The sequence below is a fragment of the Hipposideros armiger genome, unplaced genomic scaffold (genome assembly GCF_001890085.2).
Source record: "Hipposideros armiger isolate ML-2016 unplaced genomic scaffold, ASM189008v1 scaffold_108, whole genome shotgun sequence".
Lineage (NCBI taxonomy): Eukaryota > Metazoa > Chordata > Mammalia > Chiroptera > Hipposideridae > Hipposideros > Hipposideros armiger.
Genome location: NW_017731458.1, coordinates 3,122,565 through 3,150,419, shown reverse-complemented (window position 1 = coordinate 3,150,419; position 27,855 = coordinate 3,122,565). Strand labels below are relative to the sequence as shown.

General features: G+C 45.0%; 3 protein-coding genes across 14 annotated transcripts in view; 1 reads left to right on the top strand and 2 right to left on the bottom strand.

The window, feature by feature from the left end:
• Positions 1-5,430, bottom strand: part of TNFAIP1 (TNF alpha induced protein 1) — a 10,599-nt gene extending 5,169 nt beyond the window's left edge. Inside the window, exons 1-5 of one of the 2 annotated variants that reach the window (XM_019647028.1) lie at positions 5,212-5,430; positions 1,398-1,715; positions 653-822; positions 155-244; positions 16-68 (exon numbers count right to left, since the gene is read on the bottom strand). In XM_019647028.1, the coding sequence (XP_019502573.1) occupies positions 16-68; positions 155-244; positions 653-822; positions 1,398-1,602 (518 nt within the window). In that variant the 5' untranslated portion in view covers positions 1,603-1,715; positions 5,212-5,430. The remainder of the gene's footprint in view (positions 1-15; positions 69-154; positions 245-652; positions 823-1,397; positions 1,716-5,211) is intronic. The other variant, XM_019647029.1, reaches the window with a different exon arrangement.
• Positions 5,431-5,562: 132 nt separating this feature from the next.
• Positions 5,563-24,751, top strand: IFT20 (intraflagellar transport 20). 11 transcript variants are annotated; one of them, XM_019647032.1, is made up of 7 exons: positions 5,563-5,675; positions 5,955-6,192; positions 7,634-7,674; positions 7,837-7,965; positions 9,142-9,227; positions 9,846-9,949; positions 24,670-24,751. In XM_019647032.1, the coding sequence occupies exons 2-7, from the start codon at positions 6,095-6,097 to the stop codon at positions 24,743-24,745; spliced, it is 534 nt and encodes a 177-aa protein (XP_019502577.1). In that variant the 5' UTR covers positions 5,563-5,675; positions 5,955-6,094; the 3' UTR covers positions 24,746-24,751. The 11 variants fall into 11 exon arrangements, with proteins under 11 accessions (XP_019502577.1, XP_019502582.1, XP_019502580.1 ...); XM_019647031.1 differs by lacking the exon at positions 24,670-24,751 and adding an exon at positions 10,411-10,820 and having other exon boundaries at positions 5,568-5,675; XM_019647037.1 differs by lacking the exons at positions 5,955-6,192; positions 24,670-24,751 and adding an exon at positions 10,411-10,820 and having other exon boundaries at positions 5,564-5,675; positions 7,516-7,674.
• TMEM97 (transmembrane protein 97) lies at positions 10,916-18,854 on the bottom strand. Its single transcript, XM_019647042.1, has 3 exons — positions 18,628-18,854; positions 13,198-13,342; positions 10,916-12,280 (listed from the first exon to the last, which is right to left on the bottom strand). Exons 1-3 carry the CDS (start codon positions 18,754-18,756, stop codon positions 12,021-12,023), a joined length of 534 nt encoding a protein of 177 aa, XP_019502587.1. The 5' UTR covers positions 18,757-18,854; the 3' UTR covers positions 10,916-12,020.
• Positions 24,752-27,855: the final 3,104 nt, after the last annotated feature.

Here is a 27,855-nt window from a genome sequence, read left to right as displayed (position 1 = left end):
CAAGGCCCACCCTACCTGGTGTAGGAATACTTGTTGTTGCTTCTATTGTACAGCAGCTTCACCACGGGCTGTGAGGGAGGGGAGTATGAGGGCCGACCCAGGGCCTGGCATCCCCTGCTGGTAGCCCTCACAGGCCCCTCAGAGGTCCCAGTACCTTGGTGGAGGCTTCGATAAGCCTCTCCTCCTCCTTCAGGGATGTGATGACAGGGATGTTGCACACAGGCTGGTAGGAATCCTTCTTGTCCTGGGTGACACACACAGTCGAGAATCTTTTTTAAGATCTTCTGTTTGCCAGGCTTTCCCCTGGAGCTGTCAGAACCCCTCTGCCATGGCCACCCCCTGCTTGTCGAGGAGGCATTAGACAGTGATCAGGAGGCCCCGGTAACAGGAACTGCCAGGTGGCAAGCAGACTCCTGTTTGCAGAAAACCTAAAATCTAGATATCTAGGCTATAAACTAGAAGCAAGGCCTAGGCATACTGCCTGAGTCCGTCACCTTACAAACTGACTGGCTGCCCACTTGTTCAGCCTGGGCAACACCTGGTGTCTCTACCTAGGTTTGGACTCATTAAACATACCTGCCACATGGCCTTCGAGAGACTGAACCCTTATATCCCCAAACCTCATCAACTGGCCCCAACTCTGCCTCTGTACCTGCAGGGCTGTCTGGCACATGTTCACCAGCCCCTGAATGAGGTAATATTTCGCTTCAGCCATCAGTTCCTTGATTTCTTGCCGGCTCTGAGGGAGAATGATGGTGTCGTCGCGGAGGTAATTCAAAATGGTGCCAAAGTGCTTTCCACATCGATCTATGAGGATCCAGCCTAGGGATTCAGATGGGTCCCAGAGGGTTACTGTTTGCCTCCAGGTACCTCAGAAGCAGGCAGCACCTGACGAGCCTGGTGACAGGTGGCAAAGAGCACAGCGCATAGGGCCCACAGCACAGGGTAATAAATGGGAACAGAACCTCTAGCTCTTAGGTCCATGGCTGCTCTTCACTCCTCCTCCCCGAAACCAAGAACTGACACGTATCCTGATAGAGACAGGCCCTCCGGGCTCTGTGGAGGCTACAGAGGTCTAAGCTCAGGAGCACCAGGCCTGCTGCCCGACAGCACAGAAAACATCAGGCCCTGCCTGCCTTCTGCCCCCTGTCACTACGGCGAAGCTTCCTAGGAGAACCTAGTCCTATGTGAATAAAAAACAAAAGTATGGATTGTCTCCCTGGAAAATGCGTAAACACACAACACTCTATATGTACAATTTCTAAGGACTCCAGGGAAAGGAATCCTGTACGAGGTGAACTGGAGACGTGAACTTAAGACTCTAGACCCGCCAGGCTTAAGGCCTGCCCTGAAGTCACTTCCCTGAACTCCTACCTCCCCAAGCGCCAATACCTCACCTTCTTTGTCAGTCAGCACCTCCATGCGCCCGCTGAACATGGCCTTGAGCATGGTGTCATGCCTGGTTAGCGCCCGCACGGTGGTGTAGTACAGGGAACCACCCACATTGAGCTGGACGTATTTGTTGCCCAGGTTTCCTCCCCTGAAGCCGCTCAGCTTGGGCTTAGCCCCTGAGGCTGGGCACAGGCAGGTATCCCCCGACATCTCCCGCTGCAGGTAGATCACCACACGGCAGGAGGTTGGCTTGGAAGGCTCCGCCGTGGTGGAAGGGTCACGAGTGAGTGGCCAGGGGAGGTCAGAGCCTCATAGTCTCAGTGCTGTGAGCAGGAGAGAGGAAAGAAGACAGGAGTCAGCAGAGGAGCCAGAAGGGGATGGGAGGAAAGACACTGACCATCCACTCATTCTTTTTTTTTTTTTTTTTAAAGATTTTACTGGGGAATTGCGGGAGGGGAACAGCGTTGGGGAATCGGGGAAGGGGAACAGACAAGTTGCTGTCCTTTTGTTCTTCAGTCTATTTGTGTAGAACGCTGCTTCACTGGCCCATATTGGTATTATCATTGTGCTCGTCCCAGGTGAGGCAGTCACTCCCTGGCCATTGGATGGCCACTCACAGTGGCTCATGGCAGCTCATGCCGGCTGCCAGCACTCACGGTAGCTTATGGCAGCCCATTCCAGCAGGGGCTGCAGCCTACGCCATCGGCAGCGACTCACAGCAGCCCAGCTCCAGGTGGAGCTGTTGTTCACCATCTTAGCTGTAGAGGGCGCAGTATCACTGGCCCTCATGTGGGATCCAAACCAGGGCCCTGCTGCTCAGAGCTGGCGTCCCAAGCCAACTCTTAACCAAAGCACCACCCAGCCAGCCCCACTCATTCTCTTCTTGATAAGCCCGATTCCCTGGCAGAGGCTAAGGCCCTAGGCAATGGTAAAAAAGATGCTTCTGCTTTTCCTTATGGTACCAGGAACCAGGTCTGGGACCAGTCTTCCAGAGCCTGGAGCTGGTCATCTCACCAACCTCCGTGAGATTCAGCTTAGCTCTGGGTGGCAAGGAGGACAAGCAAGCCCTTGGAGCCAGTCAGAGGAACAGACCGGGCAGAGTAGAAGTGCTCACCCTGGGGATCCACTAGTCAGATTCCAGTTATTTTCTTGTCAAGGTCCCCAGGATCTAAGACTTCCAGCCAAACCTACTGGGAGTCTAGCCAACCTAGGAGTTTCCCAGGAGTCCAAGGGACAGGATGTACTTCCTTCCTAAAGATTCCGGGCTCAGGAGCAGCCTGCACCAGTACTATCCAGAGTCTGGCTCCAGGAAGGCAAGTAAAGCAGCTTCAGGAGAGAATGGAATGAACCAGGCTGGAGCGAACCGGTCGGTCGGTGTTTTTGGCAGAGGTGACTCTGACTTCAGCCGGGGTTTCCTGACGTTCCCCTTTCTTGGCACCAGCCCTGTCCCAAGTTCCTGAAATTGTCACCATTTTTCAGGATAGAACAACTACAGGATGGCTATTTTTGCTTCCTTTCCTGAGAGGGGGCCGGCCCAGCCCTCTCTCTTCCTCTCTTCCTTCCCAATAAGACTGGGGAAAAAGGGCTAGAAAAGACTAGGTGATAAATCTAAAAACAATTAAGTGCCTTAGAAGTTCACGGGAGGGAGGAGCAAGAAAACCAAAGGGAGGCAAAGCCAGGTTACCTCTTGTGATTTAGATTCTATATTACATGTTTTCGTTTTCTAAAGAATCACTCAAATTCATTCACGGAAGAAAAAAATAATAGCAAACATTCATTGTATGTTTACTATGTTCCAGGTAACTGTTCTAGGCATTTAATATTTAGTGGCTCATTACTTCATTCTGCAATAAAATAGTGAGTGCCTACTATGTTAAGCAGTAGGGATAGAGAGATGAGAAGATATTGTCCTTGCCTTCAAGGAGTTCAAAGAAGCATCATAATGTTAACAACAATAAACATAACAAGAGTTAGCATTTACTATGCCCATGCTATGTGCCAGGCACTGGGGATACAGAAGAGAACAAACAAGGCATGGCCTCATGGAGCTTACATTCTAGTGGGCGGATGTAGACAACAAATGAATGAGCAGGTAATTCCAAAAGTGAGAAATGCAATGAAGATAATAAACAGTGATAAGAAAGTGACTAGGGAGAGGCACTAATCTAGCTAGAGGGCCAGGGAAAGCCTCTTTGTGAAGGTGACATTCCAGCTGAGGTCTGAAGGAGTATTCCAGACAGATGGAAGGGTACGTGCCAAATTCCTCAGTTAGACACACATCTTAGGAACAAAAATAAGGCCAAGCTGTCTGGTGCACAGAAAGAAGGGGGAAGTTGGCCTGCTGTAATGGGAAGGCAGAGGCCAAGATCTTATTAAAGAGTTTGGATTTTATACCAATTGCAATGGGAATCGACTGGAGAGTTTTAAATAGGGGAGTGACACGATCTGAGTTATTTATATTTTGAAAAGATCACTCTGGCTGCTGTGTAAAGAATGGATTGTAAGGGTTCAAGAGAGCAAGTGGGAAGACCAGAGAAGACCAGAGGAAGCAGTAGTTTAGGCAAGAGATGGTGAAGGCTACGGCGATAATTGAGGCAGAAAAAAGTGGAATTACTTCATTTAATCATCACAACATGCAAAAGTTTACAGTTGCCAACATCTCTTATAAGTGCAACCCAAAAGCAGTGCACTGGTTTTCCCAAGTTTACTGCTCCATTCTCCAAAGTGCTTAGCACAATGCCATACACATTTTAAAGTATTTAACATATGTCGGTTTGTTATACTGGAATTGTCCCTGAAAAGACTTAGGTAGTAGGGCCCTGGGAAGAATGTCCAAGGAAGGGCCAGAGCAGGTGCTGTGTGAAATACTGAATTCCTTTGACAGCTTGTCCAGGAGACTCATTTGCCTCAAGGATGGAATGAACCCTTACCAGAAGATTGCCCAATCAATCAGTAACACTAGTATGAGATCACCTTACCTTCCTCAGCCCACCCCATAGGAATACATCCAGCCCTTAACAGGTTTTAACAAGTTCCTACTTATTTTGTATCCGCCCCAATTTCCCCAGGATCAAAGAAAGCTCACATACAAATTCTGCCAAAGCAAAGGAACTCAAAAGCAAGTTGCTTGCCAACAGAGGAAGACAAATCCAGAGCTAATCTATTCCTTTCCTACAAAGCAATTTCTAGGAGCCCTTGGATGACGTCAGCTCAGATTCTGCCCAGACCAATGGGTTCCAGGAATTCTTTGGCAGGTGACGCCCCAGAAAGTAATTCCAGTGAGAATGAAGTTTCCACTGGTAGCCTCACTGCTCTTCCTTCCGGACTTTGTGTGTGGATATTTGGGGATGCCTGAAGCTAGGGGCGTATCCGTGTCTCACTCAGCGAAGCTAAGGGGAACCCAAGTAAAATAAAAGGCAAACAATCACGGCTATGGAAGGAGGTGGGGTCCTAAAGGAAGACGCAGAAATCCGTCACACATGGGGGAAACGGGGAGTGGGGAGAGAGCCGATCTTGGTTACGGAGAATGGGTCTAGATGAAATCCTAGGTGTAAAAATCTTAGGCTTCATCCAAAGGGTCTGGAGAAATTTAGGGAAACCCGACCTCTCTGTGGTCAGTGTAGTCTTCCCCAGCCCGTACTCCTCCTTACTAGCGAGAAACCGAGACCGGTTCTGACAAAACCTAGGTTGGGAATTTGAGCTCTCCCTCTCCCTTACGCCGTCTCTCGCCTTTTCCCCAGGTCCAGGTGGGGTTCTCTTTGCTCCAGCCCGGGGCCCATCCATCCCTTTCCCCAGGGTATCGGCAAACCCGGTTCTCACCGTCCCTGGGGGCGCCTCTCCTCTCAGCTTGGTGCAAGCCGAAATCGTGCCGCCCCTAGGCTGCGGGCCCTGCCTGCCAGCAATCCCGGGCTGTACACTCACACCCTCCGACCACGGACTCCGCCTCGAATTACCGCCCAGCTGGGCCGGCCTACGACCCTGAGATTATAAAGCCAGGGATGCCCGGCACCCAATCAGGGGAGAGGGAAGAGCTCTTGAGAGAATTCCGTGTAAGTGCACAGCTACTTCCGGAAGCTTTTCCGGTGCAAAGGCCTCTGGATCTTGTAGGCAGCCGTCTTTCTTCTCGGGCCTCTGTTTCCCAGCAGGCTCTGCGGGTTAGTGGGTGTAAGTGCTTCCGGTGTCAGGTAGTGATGCAATGTGTAAACAGGTTCTGCAGCCGTGGCAGCGGCTGAAGCGGGCGAGCTAGGTACCGCTGCCGTGGACTAGGAAGAGAAGCTCGGGAGGTAAGCCGTGACTCGGTGGGTAGGGGGACGCGGGCGGAACCGGGGCGAGATGAACCTGACAGGCCCGTGCCCTAAGGAAAGGCTGTCCCAGGCAGAAAGAAACGTGGGCATTCCGCCCGACTCTTTGGGAGGGGTTTTACACCCAGCTTGGGCCTGGAGCTTTGCGCGTTTATGCTGGCAACAGTCTTATGAGGAAACTGCGATCCAGATGAGTTCAAGAAGTTTACATAGTGCAGACAGCCGGCTCCATCACCCAGATCTTTCTGACTTTCTTCCCAGTGCCTTTCCCCACACCCCGTGGATGGAGCCTGCTGGTAGTGCCTAGCGTGGATCTGGGAGAGTCGGGCGGAGAGAGTGTAACCGCCCTCATCCTCATCTCCGGGGAGCTCGGTCTGGCGTCTGTGCCCGGTGTACCTCAGATGCTCACACACGTGTGTGTGTGGTGGGAGTTGGGAGCGAATCTGATAGTCGGCTGTGAACCGTTTCTGGTCTTATCTCATTCATCTATTCCCTCTAGGTATGCAGTTGTCTCAAGCCAGAAATGGGACTCTTGTCTGACTCTTTCACTCAGCCCCAAACCCCTATATTCAGTCAATCCTTTACTAAGTCCTAACAACTCGACTTACAGAACATCTCAAATTGGAACACCTTTCTTCGGCTCTAAGCCTTGGTTACTGTAATAGCCTCCTGTTTTCAGCCATTCATTCCACAAACAATTGTTGAGTGCCATTCACGTGCAGGCCCCATGCTAGATGCTAGGGTTACAATGATGAACAAAGTAGGCGTAGCCCCACCCTCCTGTTCCCTCTAATCCAGCAGTTCTCAACCTGTGGGTCGCGACCCCTTTGGAGGTCTAACAACCCTTTCACAGGGGTCGCCTAAGACCATCGGAAAACAAAAAGATATTTACATTACGATTCATAACAGTAGCAAAATTACAGTTATAGAGTAGCAACGAAGATAATTTTATGGTTGGGGGTCACCACAGCATGAGGAACTGTATTAAGGGGTCGCGGCATTAGGAAGGTTGAGAACCGCTGCTACAGGGCATGTGGTCTCAATTTTTGGGGTTGTTATTTTTAAGCCAGAATGAGGCATCCTTTGGATCAGGGATGCAAGGTGGCCTGAGAAGGGAGAAAATATCTCTGCTGGTTCTCTTGTCTACAGAAAACCCCCAAATTCTCTAGCTTGGCATCCAAGGTCTTTCTAATCTGACTCCGTGTGACCTTTCCAGCTCTGTCCTCTGTCCTTTCAACTTCTAGGCAGGATAGGCTCTTTCAGTGACTTCAGGCTCTGTTCATGCTGTTTTCTCTGCTTGGAATGACTTTCCCTGACTTCCTTACTTGATATGTTGTCGCTGATACTTCGTTACTTTTTGTGTTTTCTGCTAGAAAGAGACTGACCCAACTTTGGGTCCTAGTTCAGGCAAGTGTACAGTATATCCTATGGCATACATTTTGGGTAATATTCTTACTCCTGGCTTCTTATTTTTTTTAACCCTAATTTTTATTCACTCAGATTTTCTTTTACTTGCTTCTTTGTATTGTTCCAGTACTGTATTTGAAAAGCTTTTTCATGTCCTTTTGGGAGTGTGACTGGGGATAAACAAATATGCTTATGGCAGACAAGTTACTGCAAATGTCAGCTCCCTCACCCCAAGTTAACTGCTCTGTTCTTCTCCAATACTTTAGTAATATTTCTGTAAAAGCATTTAACACGGTGTAATTTTTCAGTTCACATGTCTGTCTTCCTCCAGCTAAACTGTGTGCTCCTCCAGGGCGAGCACCATGTTGCGCCCATCTTTGTACCCCCAGCATCTAGCAGTGTTGGCATGTCGTAGGCACTCAAGAAATATGTGTTGAATGAACGATGCCTGTGACAAGCAACTGGACTTTATTCTTTCCTGACCCTTGCTCCTATGACACACCTCCTCCTGGCTGCCACTGTCACTCCTTCAGAGCAGATCTTCTCTTCTCTAGGGAAACCAGAAGGGAAACAGGTGAGGCTTAGAGAGGTGGAGGCAGTGGAAAGGGGGAGCCTTTGGTACATCTGGGGTTTTGGTGTTGGTGTCTGGAGGCAGGAGTGGGGCTGGGCTGGGCTGGAAGCAGGCATTCCTTGGGTGGCTGGGAAGTGATCAGGGATTGGGGTTGTTTCTTTACAGCTATGGCCAAGGACATCCTGGGTGAAGCAGGGCTGCACTTTGATGAGCTGAACAAGCTGCGGGTATTGGACCCAGAGGTTACCCAGCAGACTACAGAGCTCAAGGAAGAGTGCAAGGACTTTGTGGACAGTGAGTGTCATTTGGGGAGACATGTTGCCACTCAGCTTTGAACTATTCCAACAGTGCCCCACCTCCACCTCCTGACTGCCTCTCTGGGCCCTGCCAGAATGGAGGTGCTGGCTGGTCTTTATGAATTCCCATGTGCCACCCACCTTCTCTGCCTGTCCTCTTCATATGCTCTTATGTAGTCCCACAAGGAGCACCAATCAAAATAGACACTCGAATGCAGAGACTCCGGTGTTTTGCGAGATATGCCATCTTTGATTTTTTTTTTTTTTACTTTCAGAAACTTAAAACTTCATGGGAGCAGAAGTATGGTTTGGGAGTGGGAAATAGGATTATGTACTGATGATTTGATTTCTTGGGAGAAATAGCGTTCTCAGTGGTAGGCTTGCCATTATTGGGAGTGAAAGTTGATTAACCGGAGCCTCTAGAAGCAACTCAACAGACTCCATGAAGTCATTTTTCAACTAGAGATATCCAGGGCACCTCCTAGCCCAGCAGCCAGCCTGGCAGTGAGTATAGAGCAGATCTAGCTAGAGCAGGGAGCTGAGCCTTCTGGGGACTCAAGGCTGTGGAGAGAGCTTGCCTGGTGAAAGGTATCATAGGTTCTATCACCAGCTTCCTGATTGCTGTGTGAACATTGTCCCACCTCTAGGGCTGTAGTTTACTCCTGAGTAGAATGGGGTTCCACCACACCCAAGGATATTGAAAAAAAAAAGGGAATGGGAGAGTAAGCATGTTTTGAGCTCTTTATGAGCTCTGGTCACAGGTAGAAATCCGCCACCCCACCATTAACTGAAATCTAGTGTCTTCTCTGTGGCTAGTCGTCCCGAGGCAGTCCTCTCATTACCATGGCCCTGTATGTTTCCTGTCACTCCTCGGAAAGCAGGATGTGGTCCATCCACAGAATGGGCCTACCGGGAGCCGTCCTAGCTTGAGGTAACAGCATCTGACTGGCTCAGTGGGGACTCAAGGTCCTGGTGTGCCCAGCCAGCTCTGGGCACCTGGCTACCCATCTCTAGGTTCAGACCAAGGGCAGCAGACTTTAGGCCAGCATGCACCAAATTGTTTTGACACCAATTAGAAGGGGCCGTTAGTCCTGCCCTCTCGCTGCAAGGGAACGTTTAGGGAGAGTAATGACACTGAGAAAATAAAAACATTTTCTTTTTCTTTCCCCAAAAGAAATTGGCCAATTTCAGAAAATAGTTGGTGGTTTAATTGAGCTTGTTGACCAACTTGCAAAAGAAGCAGAAAATGAGAAGATGAAGGTAAGACCAACATGTGTTTTGTTCAGATCTTGGCCTGGGACCCTTGTTCACTAGCCTCTCATACTTCTGCCCTCTTGACTTGTTTTTTTGGGGGGAGGGGCAGATTCTTTTATTTAATTAAAACAAGATTTTAAATAACATTTCCTATACAAGTATTGATTCATTATGTTGTACACCTGAAACATGTTATATGTATGCCAATTATACAATTTTAAAAAAATCCAACAATTTCTGATCCAAATAACCTATGAAACTCATATGCCAGTACACTTTTAGTCATTATTTCCTGTAATTGTCACTTAGATGGTTTTACCCTCATTTTATAAATGATGAAGAAGGGCAGAGTATAGATGACTTGGCAAAGAATACAAGGCTAAATGGCACACCAGATGGGCCACTGAACACCTATATGCCAGACTCGGGGGTCCACCTAGATCTGCCTCCCAGCTGTAGTCGTTCTCATCAGGCACTTTGGGATCATAAGGTTCATCTTCCTTCTTACTCCCAAAGCTCTGGGACTTGACCTTTTACCCAAGTGGCCCTTACCCAGTTGTGGACTTAATGCTGAAGATGATTTGAAAGGAGCCATGACCTTCTTTGGCAATACTGTTTTTCTAGGCCATTGGTGCTCGGAACTTGCTCAAATCTATAGCAAAGCAGAGGGAAGCCCAACAGCAGCAACTCCAAGCACTAATAGCAGAAAAGAAAATGCAGCTCGAAAGGTAAGAACTTACATAAAGCAAGTTCTTGATTCAACTGCAATTCTCTTTTTCCTTAATGGTCACCTCTTGTCCTTCATCATAGTTCTCCCAGGAAGTGTCTCACTTGTCATCTTGATATGAAGATTTAAAAAATAAAGTAAAATTACACTTAATGGGAAGGAAATAGAAAATTTGTTCATGTCACACCACCTCTAGTAGAGAGCATGAAAGATCAGGTAGCGAGTGTCCAGGTGGCTGGCCGGCTCTCTGAAAGGAACAGACCCTCTCAAGGCCAGAGATTTCTTATGGGTGGCCCTGGGTAGGGCTTTGCACCTACTTTTTTTCTCTTTCTTGCCCTAACTTCTTCATTCTGAACTCAGACCATTTCTTGGAATCACTTAAATCACCTCTATTCCTCTCTAGAATTAAGTCCATGGTTTATTTCATCCATTTTTAGGGCTTCTAACAATTTTGTTTTTCAGGTATCGGGTTGAATATGAAGCTTTGTGTAAAGTAGAAGCAGAACAAAATGAATTTATTGACCAATTTATTTTTCAGAAATGAACTGAAAATTTCATTTTGTAGGAGGGCAAAAAAGAAAAAAAAACTTCTGTACCATTCCAGTGACTTTGATCAATGACCCAAGTATGTCATGTGAGATGGTGTATAAGAAATGCAGCATCTCTGAAGGCAATAAAACAAATCTGGGGGTTTGTTTCAAATGTCAGTGCACATCTGGTAAACACCCAGTGACCTCAGTAGCCGAGGTTCTCCCCTCTTGCAAATTAGTCTAACCTGAGCAGTCTGTAAACTTTGATCCTTTATTATTATTATTTTTTGTAAATTTACCAAGCTTTGGAAGAAAAAGCAATAAATTATTGTTTTCAAATGGCTTATCTCTTCCTGGTGCCCTTAAAGTGTACGCTTAACCCCTTGTAAAAGAACCTTGGACTCTCTAGCCTCTAGTCCACAAAACAAACCAGGCAGTGGTCAGCAGCTACCTTTATTTGGCCCAGACACATGAGTCAGAGGATACTCCTGAGAGAGCAGTACAGCTTCTGAGCAGAACAGGCAAAAAGGGGGACCTAATTGGGACCAGTTTTTACTGTTTTCCATGTGTGTTCACAAATTTTATTTTTGAGTTGGCCTTGTGTATAAATTTAGAGAAAGCTAATAGAACACCAAGTACTAATGTGAAGAGACCCTATATGATGCACGCACTGGATATGTCATACTCAGCTGTCCCCTCACTTTGACTAAGACAGGAAGGAATGATTAAACTATTAGGAAGGATGAAGTTATCCAGTGGGAAGCACATGTCCAGATCAGGTTTGAGACATCAGATTTCTGACTAAAGCAACTTCTGTCAAGTGGTCTGTAAAAATATAGAAGACTAAGGTTTGGAAAGAGGATAAACAAGGAGACTAAAAAATCTCTGCTACTGGGACGAGCTGTTTAAGACAGAAATAAAACACCTTCCAGTTTCCTGTTTCTGATTGATATTCATGCTGGGGCTGAACATTAAGGAAAACTGTTTCAACCTCTTGCAGAATGTTACCCTGCTCCTTTCCCAGGGTGAGGGCAAGAAACCATGATCGTTTTTAATGAATATTAAAAAGGCATAATTTCAAACTTTAAAATGGCCTAAAACATCGCACTATTCATTTTGCTCATTAGTGATAAGCTATAGAGAATCATGAGTCGAGGGTTTAGTCACATGTATATTGTGGGTCCTATGATTCCTGAACATGCCAGGCAGGCCATGTTTGTTGGAAGTCTGTCCAGTTTCTAGTCTTGCTTTCAGTGATCCTGCAATGGAACTGCAATGTGGCACACTGGGAGGTATTTGCACCACTTCCCTATAATCTAGCCCATATCCCTCAGCCCATCCTCAGGTGATGGGTCTGTTTGTGCCAGTGACCTTGGAAGGTGACAGTCTGAGGTGGCTCCTGCCAGTGTCTTGCTCTTGTGTGTTGCTGCTGTGTGTTTCAAATGCTACTGAAGACATGGTTTCTGAGCAGTTTTCCTTGTACTGGGTCCAATAAGAAACTGCCTTCTGGGTATCTCTCCCCTGGGACAATGGTTCTCTCTCTCATTTTTTCTTTCTTTTCTCCTCATACTTGTAGTAGGGGCTCCGCAACATGAAAAGCAGAAGCATAAGAGGGATGAGAAAGTAGGGGGCATAGATAGCTATGAGGGTTAGTCGTTCATGGAAAGTCTTAGGTCCTTGTGCTTTGACACCATTGGCTTTGGAGAAATCCTCATACAGAAATGTGGAGAGAATCGGAATTAGAGTTGTCATGGTGTGAACCGAGTAGACGATTGCGGGGATGCGGATCCACTTGCAGCTTCCTGAAGTCGGGAAGAGAAAGAGAGAAGCGTTAGTTCTGTTCATGACTCCAGGGATGCCCATGACATTCCCCACGCTGTCTCTGCCTGCTCCCTCCCGCTGAATCATTCTACCTCCTTTTCCAAGTGGCACTAAATGGAAAATCAGATGTGCTATGTATATATACCGCCCAACTGCACAAACTTCTGTGACAGCCAAGGCCCTGGCACACTGACTGCTAAAGAACCAAGGGTAGGCGTTGGAATTTAATTCAGAAAAACTAGGGCAGTAAAATGGCCATTACCAGTTAAACCTGTTTGGTCTAAAGGCAGGGGTTAGGGGCTGCCAGCAGCATCTGTTTAAGTAACTATAGTATATATAGGTGAGAAGACCAACAGATTCTGCCAAGAGATTAATTTGGGGGCTCCAATGGGAAATAAGCTGTGGAAGCTTAGTCACCAAATACATTGGTATGACCACTTCCTTTATAGAAAGCATTAGTCATATGGAGACAGTATAAGAATCATTTTTAAACAAGAAGTTAAGCCCTTTAGGAATTAGCTTTATGCTATTGCTTATAAGCTAGTATGATACTACCTAAAGCAGAAAAATGAAAGCCAACAATAAAAAATTATGTGAGGAGAAAAAAAAACAAAGACACAATAAAAAGTATCAAGTTGAATCCTTAAGTAGCCTCAGGTTTCACGTGTATGAGAGATTTCCAGTTGGCTGAGGCAGTCATGCAGCCCAGCTGACCACAAACATCAGCCTGAGCCACCTTAATGTCCCTTTACAGGAGCTATCCTGGCCTTTCCCACCTTATCCTATAAAACCCTCACAAACTACAGGGACCACCCCTCTCCCTTGGAGATACTTTCCCAAAAGATTTCTGGGACCTGATTTCAGAGCAAAAAATGGGATTTCCCCACCATTTACCAACCTTTGAAGAAGGCATATGTTGCAATGGGAAAGAAAGGCAGCTGAAACACAAGCTCGCAAAACAGGAAGGACTTAAACCATGGTGGGGGGTTCTGTAGCAGAGGGTCTTTGAACTCCTTAGCATACCACGTCACCAGGTTTCTCACCTGGAAAAAGTTAAAGATCACGATGAATATAGCCACCTGGCAGGATACGCTCAGCAGCTCCAACCCACTGGAAGAGTGTCGTTACACCACTCCCTTGGCAGCAGATGGCACACACAGATGGCTTTTGTGATGCAGCCTAGATGATCGTTTAATAAAAATGCACTAGTTCTAAATGTTGCCTTGTCTCAGAAGCTTTGGTCAGCTCTCCTGGCCCCTTTGTGCCACCCAGTATGTGTGTGTGACTCCATGATTAACATGTAGCTGAGTGTGTTGCCCATTGTCAAAAGCAACAATATTTGGTACTCAGTAGGCCCTTAGTTTGCTGAATGAACACACAAACATGATATATCTGCCAACAATATCATGCTTTAGAAAGAAATGACATGTGAAAACCATCCTGACATTTGTCCTTTCACAATAGTAATTGCACACCAAGCTTGGAGGGCCAGATTTCCTCAAATACAGAAATGAATTGAGTTTGTCTTTTTTTTTGAGGGTGGTGAGAGATAAATTGAACCTCTGTGAAGATGCAATTTTAGACAATTTAAATAATCCCCAATCTCAAGTTCATCACTCTTAACTCCCCTAGGTCTCAAGTTTTTTCTTTTAGGAGACCAGTAGGATATTTGTAGAAGAGCAACCTCTGCCCCAAACCACAAACTATATAGCTTCTTGGCTAAATCAAAGCTTGTGTTAGCAATCTCAGTTCTAACTTGGGCCCCACCCTCGTAATGGAGCTGTCAAATCAAGACACAGATTCATGCTGACATGGCTACCCGTGGAGGAGGGGAGTAGGAGGGTTTGAGGCTGCCCATTTTGTGCTGTTTTAAGAGACCAAAAAAAAAAAAAAGCCTAGGGCTGTCCATGCCACGTGGACTACTGAAGGTCCACTGCATTTAACCCCCCGGAGATGGCATTATGTTGACACACCTGCCTTCAAAGCCCAATACTCATATATGTCTATATTATGATAAAGGCAACTTCCAAGGTAAAATTTAGCTTACAGTGGAAAATCCAAAGATATTTTCCCTGTTAATTTTTAATCAGAAGATAAAGGCTCATTATTGTTAAATAGAGGCCTCATTGGTACAAGTGAGCTTTAAGCAAATATACAGAAACACTCTGTTATCATGTTAATTTTGGAAAGGCTCTGGCTAGATAACCAGTTTATTGACCAAGTGATCTCTAATTTGTACTTGACTTGAAATTTAAATTCATGGCAATACCCTTAGCTTCCTTCTAAGTAAGCACTTTTCAGGATGATAATATGGGAGAAAGTATTCATAAAGGTTAAGTCGCTGTACCTCTCCTGGGCTCTATTTCCTAAAACAAGCAACTTGGACTAAATTTTTTTGTAAGATCCCTTTTTGTTTTCTAGATTTCCTAAAAAAAAAAAAAAAAAAAAAATACTGTAGGGAACAACCTGCTTTTCTGTGGTAAAAAGAGTTACCGCAGAATTTAAAAGGCATCCTGGTTCATTTGAATATAATTTCCTATTCAATTTGTATATAATCTCTCAGATCCACCTATTTCATAAATCCAGGCAGATTTGTACAGCACTATAATTTCTAAGGGCTGCAGGATGAGATTAGCAAAATTTAAAATAACCATCCAGCTCCCGTAGTAATCAATTAGAGCCCAAACACTTGTCCACACTCACATAAAAGCCACCTGATGCCAGGATGAGGGCTGATGGAAGGCCAGGCACAGGCCCTCAGCAGAATGAAGAGCGTGGGACCTGGGGGCAGAGTGCCTGGCTCTGGGCAAAAAGCACTCACTAAGCTCATTTCCCAGTTACAGTACCTATTTCACTGTTGGGAAGATAAAATGAGTTAATACAGCCTTTAGAACAATGGCTAGCACATAAAAATTACTTAATTGAATGTAATACGTATTTGGAGAAGTTCAAGTTTAATTCTATTAAAGATCTCTGGCATGCAACTGGTCATTAGTAAGAATTATTCTTATTAGTTAATAAGACCCCAAGAAAGGTAATAAAACTGTTTCCATCTAGGGGGTGACCGGTTAGCTCAGCTGGTTAGAGCGTGGTGCTGATAATGCCAAGGTTGCCGGTTCGGTCCCCACGTGGGCCACTGTGAGCTGTGCTCTCCCTAAAAGAGTCAACTATGCCATTGGAGCATGAAAGCAATGTGTAACCAATGACCATGGCTGTTCCCCAATAAAATTTATTTAAAACAAAACAAAACAAAACTGTTTCCATCTATACCTGAGTCACATTTGATTCAATTTACCATTCTTATCCATTAAAAACATTTACCTGGCCTGCGCACATGGAATTCTATTGGGTTGTCGAAAAAGGCATGACGCATTTTTGCAATGAAAAACAGAAAAACTACGTCATGACTTTCCCAACAGCCCAATAAACCAGATGAACATTTTGCACTTCTTGAACTTAGAATGAGAGCACAGATTGATTTCAGACCTAGATGCTCACCCATTTTTCCTTATTTTAACAGAAGCAATGATACCCAACTGCAAATGATACTCCAAAATGCTTCCCACCTTCTTCATATTTTAATCCAAACTAAATTCTTCCTGTTTCATAGTAAGAGTTTTTCCAAGTGTTGATCTGATTCAAACCAAGAAAGATATTTGCAAATTTTAGCCCAAACACTGTGTGCTCCATACACTTTTTAGTTCTAGGGGAAAATCCCTTCTATTTAAGGAGGAAAAAAACAACAGATGTTAAATTTTGGCAAATTATCAAAGAGAATATGAGAATAACTCAAGGTTTTTATTATTTTCCTTATGGAGAAGCAATCAACCATCATTTCCCCACCTCAGAGCCACAAGAGTGACTAGCGACCCAGGCCTTGCCAGCCAAGATGCCCATGTTGCTGACACCTTCAAAATAGATATACATATACACAGATACACACACACACACACACACACACACACACACACACACACACAGTTTCTGGCCAGATCCTGCCTGTACTGGCCCTTGACATTTTATAATAAATCAACATTAAATAAAGCTGAGAAAACTTGACCAAATCAAATCTATAAATTTAAATGGGATATTTATGATGCTGGACACATTTTAACTGTATTAGTGGTGAGCAAGGACTTGTGGGAATGGCACATTCAGAAAAGATAAAGAAAACAGCAGCTGTTAAGTCTGGAATAACCTGGAGTAACATATTTGCTTAGTATTAAAGGGACTCAATATCACAGATTGTAAACAGGCGGCCTGCCTGAGTTTTTTGGCCACACAGACTTTCTTCAAGGTAACTAATAGCTAATGCAGAGTTTGGACGACCTGTTTAGAAAGAGTATGTACTACCTGGGGCTGTGTGGTAGGCTGAATAGTGGCCTCCAAAGATATCCACATCCTAATCCCTGGAACCTGTGAATGTAATAACCTTACTTGGCAAAAAAGACTCTGCAGTTGTGATTAAATTAAGGATCTTGAGACAGGGAGATTATCCTGGTGGGCCCTAAAGGTAAACACAAGTGTCCTTATAAAAGTAGGGCAAAGGGAGATTGAACTATAGAAGAAAAGGCAACAAAGTAAAGTGATGACAGAAGCAGAGATTGAAGTGATGTGGTCACAAGCCAAGGAACACTGGTAGCCACTAGCAACTGGAAGAGGCAAAGAACAGATGAGTCTCTACTAGACCAGGGGTCGGCAAACTTTTGAGACGGAAAAGCCACCAGCGGTCAGCAAACTGCGGCTCATGAACCACAGGCTGTGAAGTAAAATTGAAAATAAAACTATCATAGTTTCATTTATAATATTACTTTAAATTTTCCTTATTTGTACAAATATATTTATGGCTCTTGAATAATTTTTAAATTGTTGTGAGGGGCAGGATTGGCTCTTCCAGGGGTCGGCAAACTTTTGAGACAGAACGTACCCAAAAAGCCACATGTGGCTCGCGAGCCGCAGTTTGCCAACCCCTGTTCTAGACCTTCAGAAGGAACCGGCCCAGCAAGATTCATTTTGAACTTCTGACCTCCAGAACTATAAGGGAATAAATCTGTGTTGTTTTAAGCCACTATGTTTTTGGTAATTTGTTACAGCAGCAACAGGAAACTAATACACTCTGTGTATACTTAAGTTTGTAATTTAACCCAACTTTCTCTTACCTGACAACTGAGGCTAGAGCCCTGACTTACCAAAGACACTCAAGCAGTTTTTGGAATGACCCAGTCCCCAAACTGCAATCCAATGTGCTAAGCCACACCTTATCTACACATTTCCCAAGGAAAGGTAGGTCAGAGATCTTCCCAGTTATGCTAGGATTTAGACACAAACATGGAGTGGGTGTACGTAGAGCAGTGGCTCCTAACCTTTTGGGGAGGGTTAGATCCCTGGTAAAGTTGATGGAAACTACAGGCTCTCCTCCCAGAAAACACAAGGCAAACACCATTTTGCCTACACTATCAGGGGTTCATGGACCTCCGGTTAAGAAACTTTGTTCTGCACAGAAAAAGCATTTAAGAAGAAACGGGGAAGATTAAATCTATAGGTTGACAAATCAGTCTGTAGAACTGTAGGCAAGTGCAGACAGATTGGAGATAACATAGAACTGAAGATGGGAATTCCATGGAAGAAAGTTACACAGGGTCCAGGCATGAAAAGACCGAGAAAATAAAATTCCTGAAGAAATAAAATGCATTCAAGTCAAGTTCGGGGTGAAGAATGCTCTCCAACAAGCAGGAAAATGAGGCTTTTCACCTCTATTTCTACTCTGGTGATCATTCTTACTGGAAAGGGCGCATTTGAAAAGGTGTCGTTAGTTTACTTCTAAGCTTTTGAAGTTGCTGGATCCTGATCTTGAAGTAATGACGATCTGCGAATGCCCTTTAGACGGGTCTAATTCTACTTGAATTATTTCTTTGGGATTAAACGGTATTTTAAAGTTCTTCGAAGAAACACAAAGTTAAAACCAACACGTGATTTAGACACTGATTTCATCCAGGCTACTTAAATACTGACAGCTGACCACAGAAATGGAGTGTAAGAGCCTTAAACATACCGGGGAAGAGCTGCTTTTACAAGGAACAGTGTTTGCTCCCAGTAGCTTGGGGGAAGGGTCTGGGACAGACAAAGAAAATGCCCGGGAAGATGTCGAGTTGAAGAGTAAGGAGGGGCCGGAGCACCCGCAAGACCTAAGGAAGGAAGAACTGCATGCGGCTTTGGGTGGGCGAGGGGGGAACCGAGGGCGGAGGAGGGCAAGTCATGGGGACGCCAGGGCACAACCGTAGCGCGGGGAGGGGCCCCACACTCCGTGGGGACCGACGGGCGCCCTCACCTCGACCGGGTAGAGTTCGCGCGGCAGCACCGCCTGCATGTCCACGAGCAGGGTGATGGGGACGTGGGAGAGGAAGTAGAGGCCCAGCAGCCACTCCAGGCCGCGCCTGGCGCTCAGAGTCCTCATCATCCGTTAGCTGGCCCGGGTAGGAGCCCAAGTTTCGCTCGCTGAGACGGTCGACGTAGGAATAAGGACCCAGCAACGCGTAGCCCCGGGACCCCGACCCCAGGCGCCCGCCCCAGCCTCCCTTAGGGCTACGCAGGCCTCTCCCATTGGCTGACTGGGAGAGGCGGGACCTCCTCCCGGAACCTCCACGGACTTGAATGTGTATAGCGTGTATAGCGAGAAGTGCCCCGCAGATCGTTTCTATTGGCCACCAGGAGTGCCGCGTGGGACAAGGGCGTGCCGTACGAACGGGGGGCGGCCCCGAATGGGTCTGTCACCGCCCGCCGCGTGGGGCACTGGGCTTAGCGGCTGCTGTCCACTGTGGCGCCTTTCGATCAGCGCTCCATTCACTCCCTCTGCAGCTTACCAAGCGCCTACTGGGTGCTGGGAGGTGGGCGCTTATGGAGATACAGTCGGGGAGGGTGTCACAGACTAGAGCCGGCCGGACAGTGCGTTGTGATCCGCGCTGTGGCGCGGCAGTCACGGGCCGTGGGAACACGGGGTAAGATCTCTGTCCCGCCGGAGTTGAAGAGTCCCGGAAGCCTTCCCAAGGATGCGTAGGAGGCAGCCAGCCTCAATTAAAAAAAAAAAAAAGAAAAGCAGAGAGCAAAATTGATAGGTCTTGGTGACTGGCTGTTGAGAATAAGGGAGGATCAGGGATTCCTTTATTCATTCAGCGAACACTGATCTCTGTATGCTGGGCCCAGGTTTGCTCTGGATGGGGCTGCCATTTGCGGAAAAGAGGGACAAAAAGGGGGAATTGAAGAGAAGGCAATTTGGTTCTGGCCATGTTGACATTAAACAGTCTCTGCAGCATCCGAGTGAAGTCTAGAAGTCTGATGTCTCGAGATGTAGATTTGTGAGGCATTAGTGTTTGATAGGAGGTGAAGTTCAGGGTTCCTCCAAGGAGGGGGCTGAGATATAGGTGGATAACAGGATAACAGAAACACAGGGACAGAAAGAGGGTCAGCTATGTCAGAGCAACACTGAGTGGTACAGTTGTGGCCCTGTTAGAGCAGTTGTGACGTGGCGAAGGCAGGAGCCAGAAGACAGCAGGGCCAGGAGTAAGGAAGGTGGGAGATGGAGGCAGGGAGTGTAGATACCTGGTTGTGAAGGGGACGGAGAGATGGGGCAGTAGCTGGAGGGAGATGTGCTCAAGAGAGGGCTTATTTACTTTTCAGATGAGAGAGACTAGAGCACTTTCACTTGCTCAGATGCTGTTGGAAGTTTCTGAGACAGGGGAGAGGTAGTGCATTACAGGAGGAAGAGGGCAGGAAATGTGGCTCCGGTCCCCCAAGGGGCTGGAGAGAATGGAAGGATTAGGGTTAGGTGTGGGATAGATCGACTGCAAAGGCCACCTAGGATGGTGGTGGCAGCTGGGTGGAGAGAAGACTGTGAGCCCATTGCCAAAGTCTTGGGTATATAAGCGGAGTAACCAGGAGGAACGTGTGCATGGGCTGAGGTATGGCTTCAACCTCAGAGAGTGGAGAGGAAACGGGTGGATGTGGCCTTGGGAAGCAGGGAGGCTCGGTGGCCCCACCTCCTGACCCTGAGCTTGTGGAGTGTGAGAAAATGAACACCCTACGCTGGAGAGAGTTGCGGGGAAGCTGAGACCTTGAGGGGCAGGGGCAGCCACGTGTCAGTTACTGTAGGTGAAGGCTGAGGGTGTGGAGGGGTTTGTTAGCTCCACAGTAGAGGGGTTTGGGCTCTGGAGAGGAGGAGGGTGTTTCCTAGGGAGGACGATCAGAGCAGGAGAGGGAGGTGGAGGTCCCTTCTGGGCGGTGAGCCAGGGATGAACGTCATGGGTGGGTGAACATTGTCAGAATACAAGTTCTGGCCTCCACAGGGCCCCTCGGGGGCAGACTGGAGCACTCCTTACTCAGCTGTACCCAGGAGGGGCCTGGCAACAGTGTGCTCCCCACTACCCCCAAGCACGGCTTTTGGGACATGGCTGCACCTTTAAAGCTGTACCCCATGATTGTAACTGCTTGCTGCAGGGAGGGGGTGGGCCCCTAAACTGGGATTTGCCCAGAGAATGTGGTAAGTGTACAGCTGTTCATGGGACTGTTCCTCAGAAAAACATCTCACCGGGCCAAGTTTGTTATCTGTAGATAAAGATTTTCAACGCCAAGCACTTTCACTGGAAGGCCCCTCTATCCAAAAAAATCTGTGTCCTGCTGCTGTCTTATGTTTGAAATTGTTTCTGTGGGGGAACCACAGCCCTTAATTTCATGAGATCAGATAAGTGTAGAATGGCCCTGGGGTGAAGGACATGGCTAATCAGCAGATTCCTCGCCCAAAGCAAGTATTGGCCAGGGAAAGAATGAGGGAGAAGAGGCAACACTTAGCACTTTTTGAAAAGTATTTGTACTGCGATGAGACAAACACCATTAGCCTTACAATGAACCCCATGGTGTTGGGAATGGAACTCGAGCATTGTAACCCCCATGAGAAGGCCCCAGCTAGACCCTCAGCCTTCGTCTTTGGCAGCAACTGTACAAAGCTATTTCCCTTTCCTCTTTGATTTTCACTTTTCTCTCTCCTTACAATGTACCCACCCTTCTCACTGCACCCCTGCCCACCTCCCCTATCCCTTAAAATACAGAGACTCAGCTGAAGGCCACCTCCCCCAATGGCCCTAATTTGGTGGCATTGCTGCCATCTCTGAACCTTCTCTGAGCCTCTTCTCTGACACGTTTATTCCTTTCCCTCTGAGAAACACTGATCTGAGTACCTTTCCTGCTAGACTGTAGGGTCCTTGAAAGCAAAGTCTGTGCCTTTGGCATCTGTATTTGACTAACACAAAGCTGGGGTCATTCTTGAGTGGACTAAACATGAAAGCCAGACTCCTCTGCCACAAGGGGAGATTGCCACGCAGTGCAGTTGTGAAGGCACACTGCGGGTAAGAACAGTCAACCAAGGGCAACAGGGAGACACAGCAGATTGTAAGAGATTCTGCTGCTAATGGAAAATGGTAAGACCAAAGCCACTGTGGCTCTAGAATCAGCAGATGGCTTCACACCTCCCGGCCAAAACATTTATTCATTAACTAAAGCTAAGATTTTCCCAGTGCTGGAGGTGTAGCAAGGATCTGTGTGGGGGAGATTCAGAGTGATCCCTCAAGATTTGTGGGTGTCACTGAGTCGGAGAGCAGCTGGGCAGCTATCTTGAGTGATTACCTCCTTCTCATGCCAAAGAACCTGTGAACTTGGGTGGAGGAACAGAGAAGGGGGGGGGGGGTTCATTGTGAAAGCCAGTCTAAAATTCAGATATTTTGTTGTTCATACACCTATTTGAGTTAATTTTGATTTTTAAAAATATTGCATTAAAATATTATTTATCCTGATGACTGAGTTTCTGGGTGACTGCCTAAGTTTTGAGCCTGAGGTGTGTTACTTATCTCACACTCGTCCCAGATATAGTTGTCAGGTAGGAGTGGAGCTGAGTTTGGTCCGAGGAGGAGGGGTCTGGTTACTGGTTCTGGAAAGTTAAGAGCCAATAGGTTTGACATCAGGGCAGGAAGGAGACGGGGAGATCCTGAGCAAGGAAGTTCGGGATTACGATAGTGTTTTAGGAAGATTCATTCATGTGCATGGTGGACTAGCCGGCGAAAGGCTGGAAGCAAGCTACTGGAATTTGTATACTAAATCATGTGTTTCCAGAAGTTGAGAAGCTAAAAAAGGAAAGAACTGGAGGTATTTGGGTCAGGCTGTTTTTCAAGATAGATGTGTCTCAGTACATTTGGTGGTAGAAGTAAAGGGGTGCATTTAACGGAAGAGTTAACAGTTCTCACTCAAGGAGTGCCTGCTATATACTAGAGCAGGGTTGGCCACCTTTTACTATAAGTGGCCAGACAATAAATATTTTAGGCTTTCTGGGCCAACCTCTGTCCCAACTACTTAACACTGCCATTTGTTATGTGACAGCAGCTATAGGCAGCATGTACATGTGTGAACGTGGCCGTGTTCCAATAAAACTTTATTTACAAAAACAGGCATCAGACCTGTAGTGGTTGTAGTTTACTGACCCCCTGCTCTAAGGCATTGTCACCTTCATGGTCAAGGCCACGTGGCCATGGTTCTAATTAGTAATTGGCAAGAAAGCATGGAAGGAGTGCATCCACCATCCCAAGGCCTGGAAGTGGCACACATTCCTTCCAATCACATTCTCTTGGAGAGAAGTTAGACCCGTCCCATATCTTACCACCAGGGACCTGGGAATGTAGGCTAGCCTTGTGCCAGGGAAGAAGAAGAAGAAGAGATTTCAGTGGTCCATGAGCAGTCTTTGCCACAGCTTCCTTTAGGGGCAGTTTCAGAACCTTCATGAAAGATATGTTTACATACTCAAGAGAAATTTTGATGAATCCTTCGCTATATGGTGGAACCTGTTTGGGGTGGAAAAGAAAAAGCCAAGTGTAGAAGGAATGATAGAATTAGGAAATCACTATTTTCCAACCATTAACGTAATAAATAATTGGGGCAAAGATCATCAATAGATGGCACTGGATGAAAGTTTGTTGAGGAATATGATGTGGTCTCAAAATATCTCTCCATAGATAACTTATTAATTTCAAAGGGGAAAGTCACCTTTACAATGGAGAGACCTGGCAATCACAACCTTGATCAAATGACCAAGCTTAATATCACCAAAAATGGTGCAAACATTTATGCCTCCTGTGGATGGAAAAGGGGCTGAAAAATAACCACATAAGATGGTCTGAACATAAAATTTCCTAACTAAAAGTGAGTCATGGCCAGTAGTCACATCCTTGGCCTGTAACTTCCTTAACAAAGGTCAATCTACCTTAAGGGAGCCTGTCTGTCATCTTTTTGCCTCTAAGATAACATACCCTTCCAATATCAGAGTAATCTCTTTTTCCAGATTCCCCCAGGGGGGCACAACCCACTGCACCAGAGCAGGAAACTACAAAGTCCCTCATTGTTACCTTGTTCCCAAATACTATCTGTATGTGCTGTAAAATGCTATTAACTATGCTGTACCCACCAATGTAAAAGAAGTATGTGTCTCTCCATTTTACTTTTTATCCAATCCCAGAGATTTCCCCGCTTTGCTTTCTCCCACCCCCTTAATCTACAACCAATGGATTTCATATAACCCTCCTCCTTTGATTCTAATGTATAAAATAAGTTGCAAACTGGCCATTTTCCGGAGCATTTTCTCAATCCGTTTAGACTTTGCTTCCCTGCAATTGTCATCAGTTTGGTTCAAATAACTCTTAAAAACTTTCTCTTAGGCTGGATTTTTTGTTGTTGTTGACACCCCTGCTCTGATGGAATGGGAAGTACACCACATCCCCTCTGTAACAATCTACCAACCTAAATCTAATGATGAGGAAACAATCAGAAAAATCCAAATCTCTGTAGGACATTTTACATAACAATTGGCCTTGCACCTTCATAGATGACAAATGCCATGAAAGAAAAGGCAGACAGTCTCCTATATTAAAGGATGCTAACGAGATATGATAACCAAATGCAATACATGATCCTTGGCTAGATCCTGAATTGAAAAATAAAGCCACACACACAAAAAAACAGCTATAAATGAAATTTTTGGGACAACTGGAGAAATTTGAATATATCATGTAATTAGGTAATATACCAGTTGTTAATTTTCTTAAGTATGATCATGGAATTGTAGTTATGTAGAATAATGCCCTTGTTTCTAGGCAACATATTAGGGGTGAAGTTTCATAATGTTTTAGCAAAAATAAAAAAGTATATATAGTTGTATACATAAATATACATGTATATATATACATATTTATATGTAGACTAATAAAGGAAATGTGGCAAATGTTTAAAATTGGTGAACCTATGGGTTTTCATTATACTATTTCTTTATACTTTTCAACAGGTTTGATATCCCTCAAAATAGTTTTCAGCCAAGCCTAACTGCCGTCAAAAACAACAAAAAAAGTTTTTCTTATTAAATGCCATCATCAATGTTTTGTTGTTGTTGTTTTGTTTTTTAACAGAGCTGGAAACTTTTCATTTTTACCCTCAGGACAAAACAGAAAAGTTTTATATAAAAATTTTAGATTATAATGTTTTCCAGAGGATGTTAATTTTATTATAAAATCCTAAGGGGAATACATTAAAAAACTATTAGAACTAATCAACGAGTTCAGCCAGGTTGTGGGATATATATCAATATACAAAAATCAACTGTATTTTTTTTCTTTTTTGTTGTTGTTTGCTGAGCCATCCTGCTACCTATTGGCAGCTCAGCTCGGGCCAGGAATCAAACTGGCAACCCTGTTGCTCAGAGCTCGCACTCCTGAGCGAGCTCTTAACCAACTGAGCTACTCAGCCAGCCCTCAACTGTATTTTTATATATTAGCAATAAACAAGCTGAAAATGAAATTAAGAGAACAATTTCATAAAAAATAATTACTTAGGAATAAATTTAAGAAAGGAAGTATAAGCCTTGTACACTGAAAACTACAAAACAATGGGCCAGCCAAGTGGTGCGTTCATTAAGAGTTGGCTTGGGATGCCACCTCTGAGCAGCAGAGCCCAGTTTGGATCCCACATGAGGGCCAGTGACGCTGCACCCTCTACAGCTAAGATGGTGAACAATAGCTCGACCGGGAGCTGGGCTGCTGTGAGTTGCTGATGATGACGGCATAGGCTGCAGTGGGGCTGGCCTACAGCCGGTGTGAGCTGCCAAGAGCCGCCGTGAGCCACCGTGAGTGGCCGTCCGATGGCCGGCAAGTGACTGCCTCACCCAGGAAGAGCTCAATGATAATACCAGTATGGGCCAGAGAAGCAACATCCTCCACAACTAGACTGAAGAACAAAAGGATAGCAACTTATCTGTTCCCCCTCCCCAATTCCCCAATAAAATCTTTAAACAAAACCCCAAAAACTACACAACATTGAAAGAAATGAAAGAAAAGCTAAATAAATGGAGACATTCCATGTTTATAGATCAGATTTAAGATTAAAATGGCAATATTCCCCTAATTCATTTACATTCAGTGCAATCCCTATCAAAATCTCAGCTGTCCTTTTTGCAGAAATTAACAAGCTGATTCTAAAATTCATATGGAAATGCAAGGGACTCTGAAGAGCCAAAATAATCTTGAAAAACAACAAAGTTGGAGGACTCACACTTCCTGATTTCAAAACTTACTCAAAGCTACAGTAATCAAGACAGTACAGTAACTGGCATAAAGACAAACTTATTTCAATAGAATATAAGTGAGAGTCCAGAAATAAATCCTTACATTTATAATTTATTGATTTTATGTCCTTAAAATGTTTTTATTACTTAGAAAAAAGACACTGAAAATAAATCCATTAGCTAATGATACATCTTTCCATTTCTGGGACAGCACAGCTTTGTATTTTTAAATTGTTGGTAAAATACTTGTATACCTAACAAAATCTACCATTTTAAGTGTACCGTTCAGGGACATTAAGCACACTCACACCCTTGTGCAACCATCACAACCATCCATCTCCAGAAGTTTTTCATCATCTCAAACTGAAATTCTGTGCTCATTAAACAACTCTGCATTCCCTCCCAATCCCCACTCCCCCAGCTCTTGGTAGCCACTGTACTACTGTCTATGAATCTGACTTTTCTAGGTACCTCAGATAAGTAGAATCACACAGTATTTGTCCTTTGTGTCTGCTCTGTTTCACTTAGCATGTCTTCAAGTTTCATCCATGTATCATACATCAGCATTTCCTTCCTTTTTAAGCCTCAATAATAATCCATAGTTATGTATACACCGCATTTTTGTTTATCCATTCATCCATCAATGGACATTCGAGTTGTTGCCCCCTTTTGGCTGTTGTGAATAAGGCAGCTATGAACACCGGTGCACAAATATCTGTTGAGTTCCTGCTTTCAGTTCTGTATATATACCCAGAAATGGAATTGCAGGATCAAAGGGTAATGCTAATTTTTTTTTTTTTTTTAGGAAATGCCACACTTTTCCATAGCGGCTACACCATTTTACATTCCCATTAACAATGCACAAAGGTTCCAATTTCTCACATTCTTACCAACACTTGTACAGTATTTTTTGCTAATTTTTAAATCTTTTGCTTTAAACATATTTTTGTTAGAACTTTAGAGCTGCATATTCCAACTAATTCTAATCATGGAAAATTGACTACCATATAAACTAATTGGAAAGTCCTGATTGGCAAACCAAGGAGTCAAAACTGATTTACCTTCTGTTGGGAAGTCTGACTTCATTTTCTATGTGTCCATAAAAAACATCTCACTTTTGAATTTTACGACAGAGAGCTGTGTCATGAATTTGTTGCCTGAGTGAAATACTGCATCTCAATATTTCTTCCTAATGCTCTATTTACTTTCAAGGGATTCTCTCTCAGGATTGATGTACTAATAGTACTGAGATGAAAGAGGTGAGGTCTTCATAAACAAAACCTGTTTCAAATTGTCCCTTCACTTGGCAACCCAAGAAGTTTTTACACACAGGGACGTTGCACCATAGTAATATTTAAGATGTGTAAGAAGTATGTCTTTCTTTTGTAAAGTGGGAGGATGGGGATGGTTGAAAACATTGAAGGTGACTTTTAAAAACATATGTGCCTATGCATCTCGTGGAGTCTTTCCTTGTATGTGTATCCCCGTTTAAAGAATGACTCATTTATTTTGTCCCCCTGCCAACTAGATATTATTGCTTTATGCAGTCTGTTGGCTTAGGTTTCCCCACGTGTCCACTTTCTTTGTTCACCATTTTTGCATTGGAAGTCTGCTTTTTCCTTCGTCTTGAAGCACATCCTTTAGAATTGCCTTTGGTGGGGATCTGTTGATAGTAAACTAAATTTGTTTTCTGAAAATTTCTTTTCTGTGTATTTGCACTAAATGATATTTTATAATTCTAGGTTAACAGTTACTTCCTCTCAAAACTTTGACTTACTCTGTTGTCTTCTAGCTTCAATTGTTGCTGTAGAGAAGTCAAGCTTCTGTGTTACTTTTTTAGGCAATCAGTTTTTTGTTACATTTGAGACCTCCTCTGTCATTCTGCAGTTATCTATCTTGCTTATGATGTTATAT

Coding starts and splice junctions, on each gene's coding strand:
- IFT20 (XM_019647031.1), top strand. CDS start 6,095: ATGCTCACACACGTGTGTGTGTGGTGGGAGTTGGGAGCGAATCTGATA. Junction 6,193..7,633: donor CATTCATCTATTCCCTCTAG/GTATGCAGTTGT, acceptor TCACTCCTTCAG/AGCAGATCTTCTCTTCTCTA. Junction 9,950..10,410: donor AAGAAAATGCAGCTCGAAAG/GTAAGAACTTAC, acceptor TTTGTTTTTCAG/GTATCGGGTTGAATATGAAG.
- TMEM97 (XM_019647042.1), bottom strand. CDS start 18,756: ATGATGAGGACTCTGAGCGCCAGGCGCGGCCTGGAGTGGCTGCTGGGC. Junction 13,343..18,627: donor GCGAACTCTACCCGGTCGAG/GTGAGGGCGCCC, acceptor AACTTTTTCCAG/GTGAGAAACCTGGTGACGTG. Junction 12,281..13,197: donor AACATATGCCTTCTTCAAAG/GTTGGTAAATGG, acceptor TCCCGACTTCAG/GAAGCTGCAAGTGGATCCGC.